General features: G+C 48.4%; 2 protein-coding genes across 5 annotated transcripts in view; one reads left to right on the forward strand and one right to left on the reverse strand.

The window, feature by feature from the left end:
• The window catches only part of RBM46 (RNA binding motif protein 46), a 329,232-nt gene that overhangs the window by 37,999 nt on the left and 276,951 nt on the right, over positions 1-14,282 (reverse strand). The window lies entirely within an intron of this gene.
• On the forward strand, positions 3,926-5,258 carry LOC134980047 (uncharacterized). Its single transcript, XM_063946702.1, has 2 exons — positions 3,926-4,132; positions 4,210-5,258. The coding sequence occupies exons 1-2, from the start codon at positions 4,009-4,011 to the stop codon at positions 4,893-4,895; spliced, it is 810 nt and encodes a 269-aa protein (XP_063802772.1). The 5' UTR covers positions 3,926-4,008; the 3' UTR covers positions 4,896-5,258.

A 14,282-nucleotide genomic window follows, 5' to 3' on the forward strand; every position in this document is an offset into this window, starting at 1 on the left:
AGACATAAAGGTATAGCGTTGTGAGCGTCTGCGCCGCTGGTGATCTCCTCGTGGTCTCGAGCGTCCGCTACGCCGTAGCGAATCATTACTCTAGTCATAGCCAATAACGTGCTGTCCTGTGATCTCTGGGCCGTGAGCGAACGTGACGCTTGAGCATCTCGCCTACGGCTGAGCGATCGTTACGCAACTAGCGTACCCTTACGGTACTTCTTAAGTAAACAGCGTACAGTGTTCTTAGACTTCATAAAGGGTTGTTTATACGACAAAGGAATTTAGCATTGTCACTGCAGAATGTGGAGGGATGCTTTTTGACTAGTTTGGGGTGATTTGGAGCAAGTTTGTGTCAGACATGAGGTCGACATGAGGTGTCGGTTGTTTGTCAAACATGTTTTTTCCCTCCTATTTTAGCACTGGTGTACCTGCAGAATGTGTAGGGATGCTTTTTGACTAGTTTGGGGTGATTTGGAGCAAGTTTGTGTCAGACATGAGGTAGACATGTGGTGTCGGTTGTTTGTCAAACATGTTTTTTCCCTCCTATTTTAGCACTGGTGTACCTGCAGAATGTGCAGGGATGCTTTTTGACTAGTTTGGGGTGATTTGGAGCAAGTTTGTGTCAGACATGAGGTCGACATGAGGTGTCGGTTGTTTGTCAAACATGTTTTTTCCCTCTTATTTTAGCACTGGTGTACCTGCAGAATGTGCAGGGATGCTTTTTGACTAGTTTGGGGTGATTTGGAGCAAGTTTGTGTCAGACATGAGGTCGACATGAGGTGTCGGCTGTTTGTCAAACATGTTTTTTCCCTCCTATTTTAGCACTGGTGTACCTGCAGAATGTGCAGGGATGCTTTTTGACTAGTTTGGGGTGATTTGGAGCAAGTTTGTGTCAGACATGAGGTCGACATGAGGTGTCGGTTGTTTGTCAAACATGTTTTTCCCCTCCTAATTTAGCACTGGTGTACCTGCAGAATGTGCAGGGTTGCTTTTTGACTAGTTTGGGGTGATTTTGAGCAAGTTTGTGTCAGACATGAGGTCGACATGAGGTGTCGGTTGTTTGTCAAACATGTTTTTCCCCTCCTAATTTAGCACTGGTGTACCTGCAGAATGTGCAGGGATGCTTTTTGACTAGTTTGGGGTGATTTGGAGCAAGTTTGTGTCAGACATGAGGTGTCGGTTGATTGTCAAACATGTTTTTTCCCTCCTATTTTAGCACTGGTGTACCTGCAGAATGTGTAGGGATGCTTTTTGACTAGTTTGGGGTGATTTGGAGCAAGTTTGTGTCAGACATGAGGTGTCGGTTGTTTGTCAAACATGTTTTTTCCCTCCTATTTTAGCACTGGTGTACCTGCAGAATGTGTAGGGATGCTTTTTGACTAGTTTGGGGTGATTTGGAGCAAGTTTGTGTCAGACATGAGGTCGACATGAGGTGTCGGTTGTTTGTCAAACATGTTTTTTCCCTCCTATTTTAGCACTGGTGTACCTGCAGAATGTGCAGGGATGCTTTTTGACTAGTTTGGGGTGATTTGGAGCAGGTTTGTGTCAGACATGAGGTCGACATGAGGTGTCGGTTGTTTGTCAAACATGTTTTTTCCCTCCTATTTTAGCACTGGTGTACCTGCAGAATGTGTAGGGATGCTTTTTGACTAGTTTGGGGTGATTTGGAGCAAGTTTGTGTCAGACATGAGGTCGACATGAGGTGTCGGTTGTTTGTCAAACATGTTTTTTCCCTCCTATTTTAGCACTGGTGTACCTGCAGAATGTGTAGGGATGCTTTTTGACTAGTTTGGGGTGATTTGGAGCAAGTTTGTGTCAGACATGAGGTCGACATGAGGTGTCGGTTGTTTGTCAAACATGTATTTTCCCTCCTATTTTAGCACTGGTGTACCTGCAGAATGTGCAGGGATGCTTTTTGACTAGTTTGGGGTGATTTGGAGTAAGTTTGTGTCAGACATGAGGTCGACATGAGGTGTCGGTTGTTTGTCAAACATGTTTTTTTCCCTCCTATTTTAGCACTGGTGTACCTGCAGAATGTGTAGGGATGCTTTTTGACTAGTTTGGGGTGATTTGGAGCAAGTTTGTGTCAGACATGAGGTAGACATGTGGTGTCGGTTGTTTGTCAAACATGTTTTTTCCCTCCTATTTTAGCACTGGTGTACCTGCAGAATGTGCAGGGATGCTTTTTGACTAGTTTGGGGTGACTGTCAGCCATTTTGTGTGTGTCAGCCATTTTGTGTGTGTCAGCCATTTTGTGTTAGCACAGGTTGACTTCCAGTATGTGCAGGGATGCTTTAACGGGGGATTTTTTTTTTTTTTCTTTCTATTTTTTTTTTTTTTTTGGAGTTTGGTCCTGCTTGAGAACTGGGGTCCCCGCAGCATGACATGTGGTTGCATATAATTTTGTAATGTGTTTTAAATTTGTAAAAATATCTTTATTTTTTTCATTTTACAACAGAGATGTCCAGGGACAAGCGGGCCCGATCCACCCCTTCCCCCCACTTCTCGGAAGAAATGTCCCTGCATAGCAACGAGGAGTGGGAGCCGACCCAGGAGGAGGATACGACCGACCAGGCATGCAGTGACCAGCCGCGGTCGTCAAGGGCCCAAATGGAGAAGTCTAACAAGAAAAAGCCTAGAAAGGTACTGCCAACACCTGCAGACACAATAGCATCCAACTCGACACACCCTAGTTTGCGTACTGCCATGCACACCTACAGGTATATTTGCGCAATGCCAGGGATACTGACACTCACAGGTACATACCGATCTTATTAAATGCATGTTTTTTTTTTAATCCCTAAAGGCAAGAAGCCAGCCAGAGGAGCAGTCGGAGGAGGAAGCCTCTGGTGAAGACGCAGGACAGAAGAAGCCACGTGGACCCAGATATACGGAGGCGGAAAACTGTGCCCTAGTGGATGGCGTCGACAGGTCCTACGAAGTTCTGTATGGACAAAGGGCACAGACCACAGCAGCAAAGACTAAACGAAACATCTGGGAAGCCATCGCGAACCAAGTCACTGCAGTATCTGGAAACCGCCGGAGCACCAGAAACTGCTTGAAGCGGTACAGTGATTGCCGCAGACAGACCAAAAAGAAGATGGGGATTCAGCGCCGACATGAGAACGCTACGGGAGGTGGCCCGGCTCCCAATCTGAAGTGGCTACCCTGGGAGGAAGTTATTAAAAGGCGCATGAACCCTGCCATGGTCCAAGGAGTTCACGGAGGTGTGGACTCCAGCCGTCCTGCTGGCTTTCCCGAGGAGGAAGAACCGCCCAGAAGACGGAAGAAGGCGGGAGACAAGCAGTCCAAAAGGAGGCCTGATGGTAAGAATACATTCAGATGAGCTGTATGAAAATAATGTATTTTTTTATTTGCTAATGTTTTTTTATTTTTTTCAGACACGCCTGCCCAGAGGACATCGCCAGCGCGCGGACCAATACCTGTGCAGCAGGCATCGACAGCAGCGTGCGGACCACCACCTGCGCAGCAAGCATCAGGAGCTCACAGATCATCACCTGTGCGCCACACATCGTCATCGCGCAGTAAGTCACCTGTGCGCCAGACGAAGTCAGCTCGCAGACCATCACCTGCGCGCCAGACATCAGCGCACAGAACGTCACCTGTGCGCCAGACACCGTCGGCGACCATACCACAAGATGGGCGCCAAACTACAGCTCCTGCGCGCAGTTCATCACCAGATCGTCATATCTCCTGGAGCTCTGGGACTGTGACCGAAGAGCCTCAACAAGACATTACCCTTGTGGACCCATCACCCGAACTGTTTGAGTCTACAGGGTTAACGGACGAGACTTTTATTGGGTTTGAAGACAGCCATGCAGAAGTATCCAGCCAGACCCATGAAAAGTCTCCAGAAATGAGGACAAGTGAAGCTCCGGGAGCAGCGGCATCACAGGATGGAGAAGGTTTGTATTTAATTTTTGGGGGTGTGGTGTGGGGGGTGCACCAGTTTTGTATAGTTTATTAACTTTAATTTTTTTTCTTTTGCAAACAGTGATGCCACGGACCAGCAGCGGATTTGCTTCGGGGATTGGTTCCTACTACAGGCCGGATCTCATACAGGATTCGTCAGAGGATGACGAGGTGGAAGTGCAGCAGCCTGCAGTTTCTACATCCCTGTGTGAGTAAATATCGAATTGTGAGCCTTCAAACAAATGTATGTTGAATATGTATAATAATTTCTAATTTTCTTTACAGCTGCACAAATGCAATTGGTGGCAGACGTCCAGGAAGGGCAGGATCCCTCAAATGTTCGGAGGGTAAACAACCTGGCAGCAGAGATGAATGTCAGCCAGGATAGTTTTCGGGTTGTCGTAGGAAGCAGACTGGACGCCATTGAGAAGACAATGGATAAGATGGCAAACGGTCTGCTTGAAATGCAGAAGACTCATGCCGACAGCGCGGCCGAAATACTAAAGACCAGAAGAGAAGATCATAGGGAGACTATGGACATCCTTCACATTCTGGCCAAATCCATCAACCGGCTGGTGGATAACACATCATGCCTGGCATACAGCAATGACAACATGTCGGAGAGCCATCGACAATCCTCATCCAGCCAACAGATGATAGCAACCACACTGCAGATGATCTATGATAAACTCCCAGAACCAGCTCATCAACACGCTGGTGATCCACCAATTCCGCCATCAAGAGCCACAAGGACGCTTCCTTCCCTTCCTACACTACCATCCTGGTATAGACGGTCACAGATGTACCAAGGACATACAGGGATGTACCCCACCCACCAGATGCCTCCACCACCGGCCGCAACATCTACAGCCGCAGGGGCCCCGAGGCCTAGTCAACCCACTATCCAGCCTCCCAGGACATCAACGCCCTATCAGGAGGAAGACCAGGATCCGGACAGACTTCCACCATGAGCACGGTCGTATTGTTTTATTTACTGTTATGTTTTTCATGTATCCCTTTCTTCCCCCTCCCATTAGTTTTTTTTTCTTCTTACTATTGTTTTATATGTGTTGGGCTCCCCCACCCGTGACCGGGTACTACCAAGGAGCTTTATGTGTAGGCATACATGCGCGGGCATGTATGCGGGCGCGTGTGGTAACGGATGAAAGCTCCTTGTGGCTAAATGTATGATGGGCCAAAGAGCTATTCTGATACCACTCTTTTACCCAAAAAATACTTTTTGTAATGGTGTACAATATTCTTTCACTGTTGTGTGAATTTACTATTCACTAGTGTTTGTTTTTGGCTTATTCATAGGATTGGGTGGAAAATTTAAGTGGACGGCATAGTTCGTGTTGTGCGTACCAAGGTGAGTAGAGCCATGTTTCAATGTATATATTCAAGAAACTGTTGACCGCCTGCCTTTGTGGAACCACACAACCCAGCAATGGGTCATGCTGGGCTGTGTGGTTCCACAAATGCAAGCGTGTCAAAGTGATGACCACTGACACCACTCTGCCACGCCTGCCTTTGTGGAACCACACAACCCAGCAATGGGTCATGCTGGGCTGTGTGGTTCCACAAATGCAAGCGTGTCAAAGTGATGACCACTGACACCACTCTGCCACGCCTGCCTTTGTGGAACCACACAACCCAGCAATGGGTCATGCTGGGCTGTGTGGTTCCACAAATGCAAGCGTGTCAAAGTGATGATCACTGACACCACTCTGCCACGCCTGCCTTTGTGGAACCACACAACCCAGCAATGGGTCATGCTGGGCTGTGTGGTTCCACAAATGCAAGCGTGTCAAAGTGATGACCACTGACACCACTCTGCCACGCCTGCCTTTGTGGAACCACACAACCCAGCAATGGGTCATGCTGGGCTGTGTGGTTCCACAAATGCAAGCGTGTCAAAGTGATGACCACTGACACCACTCTGCCACGGCTGCCTTTGTGGAACCACACAACCCAGCAATGGGTCATGCTGGGCTGTGTGGTTCCACAAATGTTCTTGGAGAAAGGAACGAACATGACATTAGTGTCTTTACTTAATATTTTTTTTTCCCCACAGATATCTTTCTACACAAGAAAAGAATGTAAAGAAGAACAAACTACTTTTTTTGTTTAATTACCTTTCAAATTTTTATTTCAAAAATCAAATACAATTTTTCTTCAATAAAATTTTAAAATGAGAAGTTTTCTGTGGTTTTTATTTCAATTAATAATAAATACAAATAAGATTTTACTCACCGGTAAATCTATTTCTCGTAGTCCGTAGTGGATGCTGGGAACTCCGTAAGGACCATGGGGAATAGACGGGCTCCGCAGGAGACTGGGCACTCTAAAAGAAAGATTAGGTACTATCTGGTGTGCACTGGCTCCTCCCTCTATGCCCCTCCTCCAGACCTCAGTTAGGACACTGTGCCCGGAAGAGCTGACACAATAAGGAAGGATTTTGAATCCCGGGTAAGACTCATACTAGCCACACCAATCACACCGTATAACTCGTGATACTATACCCAGTTAACAGTATGAAATATAACTGAGCCTCTCAACAGATGGCTCAACAATAACCCTTTAGTTAGGCAATAACTATATACAAGTATTGCAGACAATCCGCACTTGGGATGAGCGCCCAGCATCCACTACGGACTACGAGAAATAGATTTACCGGTGAGTAAAATCTTATTTTCTCTGACGTCCTAGTGGATGCTGGGAACTCCGTAAGGACCATGGGGATTATACCAAAGCTCCCAAACGGGCGGGAGAGTGCGGATGACTCTGCAGCACCGAATGAGAGAACTCAAGGTCCTCCTCAGCCAGGGTATCAAATTTGTAAAATTTAGCAAACGTGTTTGCCCCTGACCAAGTTGCAGCTCGGCAAAGTTGTAAAGCCGAGACCCCTCGGGCAGCCGCCCAAGATGAGCCCACTTTCCTTGTGGAATGGGCTTTTACTGATTTAGGGTGCGGCAATCCGGCCGCAGAATGCGCCAGCTGAATTGTGCTACAAATCCAGCGAGCAATAGTCTGCTTAGAAGCAGGAGCACCTAGATTGTTGGGTGCATACAGGATAAAAAGAGAGTCAGTTTTCCTGACTCCAGCCGTCCTGGAAACATAAATTTTCAAGGCCCTGACTACGTCCAGTAACTTGGAATCTTCCAAGTCCCTAGTAGCCGCAGGCACTACAATAGGTTGGTTCAAGTGAAAAGCTGATACCACCTTAGGGAGAAACTGGGGACGAGTCCTCAATTCTGCCCTATCCATATGGAAAATCAGATAAGGGCTTTTACATGACAAAGCCGCCAATTCTGACACACGCCTGACCGAAGCCAAGGCCAATAACATGACCACTTTCCACGTGAGATATTTCAGATCCACAGTTTTAAGTGGCTCAAACCAATGTGATTTCAGGAAACTCAACACCACGTTGAGATCATAAGGTGCCACAGGAGGCACAAAAGGGGGCTGAATATGTAGCACTCCCTTTACAAATGTCTGAATTTCAGGCAGTGAAGCCAGTTCTTTCTGGAAGAAAATCGACAGAGCCGAAATCTGGACCTTAATGGAACCCAATTTTAGGCCCATAGTCACTCCCGACTGTAGGAAGTGCAGAAAACGACCCAGCTGAAATTCCTCAGTAGGGGCCTTCCTGGCCTCACACCACGCAACATATTTTTGCCAAATACGGTGATAATGGTTTGCGGTTACTTCTTTCCTAGCTTTTATCAGCGTAGGAATGACTTCCTCCGGAATGCCCTTTTCCTTCAGGATCCGGAATTCAACCGCCATGCCGTCAAATGCAGCCGCGGTAAGTCTTGGAACAGACAGGGCCCCTGCTGTAGCAGATCCTGTCTGAGCGGTAGAGGCCATGGGTCCTCTGATATCATTTCTTGAAGTTCTGGGTACCAAGCTCTTCTTGGCCAATCCGGAACCACGAGTATCGTTCTTACTCCTCGCCTTCTTATTATTCTCAGTACCTTTGGTATGAGAGGCAGAGGAGGGAACACATACACCGACTGGTACACCCACGGTGTCACTAGAGCGTCCACAGCTATCGCCTGAGGGTCCCTTGACCTGGCGCAATATCTCTTTAGCTTTTTGTTGAGGCGGGACGCCATCATGTCCACCTGTGGCCTTTCCCAACGGTTTACCAACAGTTGGAAGACTTCTGGATGAAGTCCCCACTCTCCCGGGTGTAGGTCGCGTCTGCTGAGGAAGTCTGCTTCCCAGTTGACCACTCCCGGAATGAACACTGCTGACAGTGCTAAGACGTGATTTTCCGCCCATCGGAGAATCCTTGTGGCTTCTGCCATCGCCATCCTGCTTCTTGTGCCGCCCTGTCGGTTTACATGGGCGACTGCCGTGATGTTGTCTGATTGGATCAGTACCGGCTGGTTTTGAAGCAGGGGCCTTGCCTGACTTAGGGCATTGTAAATGGCCCTCAGTTCCAGAATATTTATGTGTAGGGACGACTCCTGACTCGACCAAAGTCCTTGGAAATTTCTTCCCTGTGTGACTGCCCCCCAGCCTCGAAGGCTGGCATCCGTGGTCACCAGGACCCAGTCCTGTATGCCGAATCTGCGGCCCTCTAGAAGAAGAGCACTCTGCAGCCACCACAGCAGAGACACCCTGGTCCTTGGAGACAGGGTTATCAGCCGATGCATCTGAAGATGCGATCCCGACCACTTGTCCAAGAGGTCCCACTGAAAGGTTCTTGCATGGAACCTGCCGAATGGAATTGCTTCGTATGAAGCTACCATTTTTCCGAGGATTCGTGTGCAGTGATGCACCGATATCTGTTTTGGTTTCAGGAGGTCTCTGACTAGAGATGACAGCTCCTTGGCTTTCTCCTGCGGTAGAAACACTTTTTTCTGTTCTGTGTCCAGAACCATCCCCAGGAACAGTAGGCGTGTGGAAGGAACCAGCTGTGGAATGCTTAGAATCCATCCGTGCTGTTGTAGCACTTCCCGAGATAGTGCTACTCCGACCAACAACTGCTCCTTGGACCTCGCCCTTATAAGGAGAACGTCCAAGTACGGGATAATTAAAACTCCCTTTTTTCGAAGGAGTATCATCATTTCTGCCATTACCCTGGTAAACACCCTCGGTGCCGTGGACAGTCCAAACGGCAGTGTCTGGAATTGGTAATGGCAATCCTGTACCACAAATCTGAGGTACTCCTGGTGAGGATGGTAAATGGGGACATGCAGGTAAGCATCCTTGATGTCCAGGGATACCATGTAAACCCCCTCGTCCAGGCTTGCAATAACCGCCCTGAGCGATTCCATCTTGAACTTGAATTTTTTTATATATGTGTTCAAGGATTTCAAATTTAAAATGGGTCTCACCGAACCGTCCGGTTTCGGTACCACAAACAGTGTGGAATAGTAACCCCCTCCTTGTTGAAGTAGGGGCACCTTGACTATCACCTGCTGGGAATACAGCTTGTGAATTGCCTCTAGCACAGCCTCCCTGCCCGAGGGAGTTGTCGGCAAGGCAGATTTGAGGAAAACGGCGGGGGGGAGACATCTCGAATTCCAGCTTGTACCCCTGAGATACTACTTGAAGGATCCAGGGATCCTGTGAGCGAGCCCACTGATCGCTGAAATTTTTGAGGCGGCCCTCCACCGTACTTGGCTACGCCTGTGGAGCCCCCACGTCATGCGGTGGGCTCAGAGGAAGCGGGGGAAGAATTTTGATTCTGGGAACTGGCTGACTGGAGCAACTTTTTCCCTCTTCCCTTGTCTCTGTGCAGAAAGGAAGCGCCTTTGACCCGCTTGCTTTTCTGAAGCCGAAAGGACTGTACCTGATAATACAGTGCTTTCTTAGGCTGTGAGGAAACCTGAGGTAAAAAAATTTCTTCCCAGCTGTTGCTGTGGATACGAGGTCCCAGAGACCATCCCCAAACAATTCCTCACCCTTATAAGGCAGATCTATGTGCCTTTTAAAGTCAGCATCACCTGTCCAGTGTCGGGTCTCTAATACCCTCCTGACAGAATGGACATTACATTAATTCTGGATGCCAGCCGGTAAAATATCCCTCTGTGCATCCTTCATATATAAGACGACGTCTTTAATATGCTCTTATGTTAGCAAACTAGTATCCCTGTTTGACAGGGTCACAGACCACACTGCAGCAGCAATATCTGCAGGTCTCAGTCTAGTACCCGAGTGTGTAAATACAGACTTCAGGATAGCCTCCTGCTTTTTATCAACAGGTACCTTCAAAGTGGCCGTATCCTAAGACGGCAGTGCCACCTTTTTTGACAAACGTGTGAGCGCCTTATCCACCCTAGGGGATATCTCCCAGCGTAACTTATCCTCTGGCGGGAAAGGGTACGCCAACAGTAACTTTTTAGAAATTACCAGTTTCTTATCGGGGGAACCCACGCTTTTTCACACACTTCATTCACTCATCTGATGGGGGAACAAAACACTGGCTGCTTTTCCTCCCCAAACATAAAACCCTCTTATAGTGGTACTTGGGTAAATGTCAGAAATGTGTAACACATTTTTATATTGCCGGGATCATGCAACGGATGTTCCTAGTGGATTGTGTATATGTCTCAACCTCGTCGACACTGGAGTCAGACTCCGTGTCGACATCTGTGTCTGCCATCTGAGGGAGCGGGCGTTTTTGAGCCCCTGATGGCCTTTGAGACGCCTGGGCAGGCGCGGGCTGAAAAGCCGGCTGTCCCATAGCTGTTACGTCATCCAGCCTTTTATGTAAGGAGTTGACACTGTCGGTTAATACCTTCCACCTATCCATCCACTCTGGTGTCGGCCCCACAGAGTATGCCAGCACACACCAGAGCGCTATATAATGTGGGGATTAACACTATAACTGAGTGAATTTTCCCCAATAGCTGCTTGTATATACAATATTGCGCCTAAATTTAGTGCCCCCCCCTCTCTTTTTAACCCTTTGAGCCTGAAAACTACAGGGGAGAGCCTGGGGAGCTGTCTTCCAGCTGCACTGTGAAGAGAAAATGGCGCCAGTGTGCTGAGGGAGATAGCTCCGCCCCTTTTTCGCGGACTTTTCTCCCGCATTTTTATGGATTCTGGCAGGGGTATTTATCACATATATAGCCTCTGGGGCTATATATTGTAATTATTTTGCCAGCCAAGGTGTTTATATTGCCCTCAGGGCGCCCCCCCCCAGCGCCCTGCACCCATCAGTGACCGGAGTGTGAGTTGTACATGAGGAGCAATGGCGCACAGCTGCAGTGCTGTGCGCTACCTTGGTGAAGACTGAAGTCTTCTGCCGCCGATTTTCCGGACCATCTTCATGCTTCTGGCTCTGTAAGGGGGACGGCGGCGCGGCTCCGGGAACGAACACCAAGGACGGGTCCTGCGGTCGATCCCTCTGGAGCGAATGGTGTCCAGTAGCCTAAGAAGCCCAAGCTAGCTGCAAGCAGGTAGGTTCGCTTCTTCTCCCCTTAGTCCCTCGATGCAGTGAGCCTGTTGCCAGCAGATCTCACTGTAAAATAAAAAACCTAAAATATACTTTCTTTCTAGGAGCTCAGGAGAGCCCCTAGTGTGCATCCAGCTCGGCCGGGCATAGAAATCTAACTGAGGTCTGGAGGAGGGGCATAGAGGGAGGAGCCAGTGTACGCCAGATAGTACCTAATCTTTCTTTTAGAGTGCCCAGTCTCCTGCGGAGCCCATCTATTCCCCATGGTCCTTACGGAGTTCCCAGCATCCACTAGGACGTCAGAGAAATATTAAATATGACATGCAGTGGAATTGTGTTAGGTCGCCCATGGTACAGCAGGGGAACAGTTGTGTCCCTCTTCATCCATGAGGATTCAAGCCACTTGGGAAGGATACTCCGCAAGACCTGTGGAAGAGACCTGTGGTATGAGATTCCAGGTATTGGTAGTTTCACCCTGGTACGGAAAAGGAAAAGGTACAAGCAACACGACACAAGCAGGTTACAGCGGCCCCAAATGCAACCCTCTGGCACTTGCGTAACTACACATCCAAACATTCCCTGACACACATGTGTAAGCATCAGGGCATGATTGGATGTGCAGTTTGGCAAATGCCGGAGGGCTGCACTTTGGACATGCTGGGGTGACTTTGGACAAGAGGGAGTTTTGGGCAGTACATCTCACCTGAGCGGGGTTGTCTGCTACATGGCGGAGGTTCAGGTCCACATCACAAGTAGGTCACCCATGGAACATCAGGGGAAATGTCTTGTCTCTTCACATCCACGCCACTTGGGAAGGATACTCCGCAAGACCTGTGGAAGAAAATAATATGAGGTTCCAGGTATTGGAAATAGTGTCACCCTGGTACGGAAAAGAAGAGGTACAAGCAACACGACACAAGCAGGTTACAGCGGCCCCAAATGCAACCCTCCAGCACTTGCGTAACTACACATCCAAACATTCCCTGACACACGTGTAAGCATCAGGGCATGATTGGATGTGCAGTTTGGCAAATGCCGGAGGGCTGCACTTTGGACATGCTGGGGTGACTTTGGACAAGAGGGATTTTTAGGCAATACATCTCACCTGAGCGGGGTTGTCTGCTACATGGCGGAGGTTCAGGTCCACATCACAAGTAGGTCACACATGGAACATCAGGGGAAATGTCGTGTCTCTTCACATCCACGCCACTTGGAAAGGATACTCCGCAAGACCTGTGGAAGAGAATAGTATGAGGTTCCAGCTATTGGTAATAGTGTCCCCCAGGTATGGAAAAGACAAGGTACAATCAACACTTTTTGACACAAGCAGGTAACAGTGGCCTTTGTCCCAAATGCAACCCTCCGGCACTTGAGAAACTACACATCCCAGCATGCCCTGACACAGCGTAAGCATTCCTGTCAGGGCATGATTGGATGTGCAGTTTGGCAAATGCTGGGGGGCTGCAATTGGGTCACGCCAGGATGACTTTGGACAAGAGGGATTTTTGGGCAATACATCTCACCTGAGCGGGGTTGTCTGCTACATGGCGGAGGTTCAGGTCCACATCACAAGTAGGTCACACATGGAACATCAGGAGAAATGTCGTGTCTCTTCACATCCACGCCACTTGGAAAGGATACTCCGCAAGACCTGTGGAAGAGAAGAGTATGAGGTTCCAGCTATTGGTAATAGTGTCCCCCAGGTATGGAAAAGACAAGGTACAATCAACACTTTTTAACACAAGCAGGTAACAGTGGCCTTTGTCCCAAATGCAACCCTCCGGCACTTGAGAAACTACACATCCAAGCATGCCCTGACACAGCGTAAGCATTCCTGTCAGGGCATGATTGGATGTGCAGTTTGGCAAATGCTGGGGGGCTGCAATTGGGTCACGCCAGGATGACTTTGGACAAGAGGGATTTTTGGGCAATACATCTCACCTGAGCGGGGTTGTCTGCTACATGGCGGAGGTTCAGGTCCACATCACAAGTAGGTCACACATGGAACATCAGGGGAAATGTCGTGTCTCTTCACATCCACGCCACTTGGAAAGGATACTCCGCAAGACCTGTGGAAGAGAATAGTAGGAGGTTCCAGCTATTGGTAATAGTGTCCCCCAGGTATGGAAAAAACAAGGTACAATCAACACTTTTTGACACAAGCAGGTAACAGTGGCCTTTGTCCCAAATGCAACCCTCCGGCACTTGAGAAACTACACATCCAAGCATGCCCTGACACAGCGTAAGCATTCCTGTCAGGGCATGATTGGATGTGCAGTTTGGCAAATGCCGGAGGCCTGCACTTTGGACATGCCGGGGTGACTTTTTACAAGAGGGAGTTTTGGGCAATTCATCTCACCTGAGCGGGGTTGTCTGCTACATGGCGGAGGGTCTTGTCCACATCACAAGTAGGTCGCCCATGGTAGAGTTGGATAAAATGGTCCAATATTTGCAGCAACCCAACAACAGGATAAAACAGGGGGTAACGATTTGTCAACAGGACAAAACAGGCCTGGGAATGCACAACAACAGGACGTCAAACTCTGAAATACATAAATAAAGATGTTTTTTATTAGAATATTACAATCTCAGTTTACACGATAATACAAATGTTATAAATATACTCACAGGCAACCGAAAAAATAAGAATTTACTTACCGATAATTCTATTTCTCGGAGTCCGTAGTGGATGCTGGGGTTCCTGAAAGGACCATGGGGAATAGCGGCTCCGCAGGAGACAGGGCACAAAAAGTAAAGCTTTAGGATCAGGTGGTGTGCACTGGCTCCTCCCCCTATGACCCTCCTCCAAGCCTCAGTTAGGATACTGTGCCCGGACGAGCGTACACAATAAGGAAGGATTTATGAATCCCGGGTAAGACTCATACCAGCCACACCAATCACACTGTACAACCTGTGATCTGAACCCAGTTAACAGTATGAT

This window comes from Pseudophryne corroboree, chromosome 1 (genome assembly GCF_028390025.1).
Source record: "Pseudophryne corroboree isolate aPseCor3 chromosome 1, aPseCor3.hap2, whole genome shotgun sequence".
Classification (NCBI taxonomy): domain Eukaryota; kingdom Metazoa; phylum Chordata; class Amphibia; order Anura; family Myobatrachidae; genus Pseudophryne; species Pseudophryne corroboree.

Excerpts from the sequence above, each read along its gene's own strand:
- LOC134980047 (XM_063946702.1), top strand. The coding sequence starts at position 4,009 with ATGCCACGGACCAGCAGCGGATTTGCTTCGGGGATTGGTTCCTACTAC. Across the intron at positions 4,133-4,209 it reads TGCAGTTTCTACATCCCTGT|CTGCACAAATGCAATTGGTG; the intron begins GTGAGTAAATAT and ends TTTTCTTTACAG.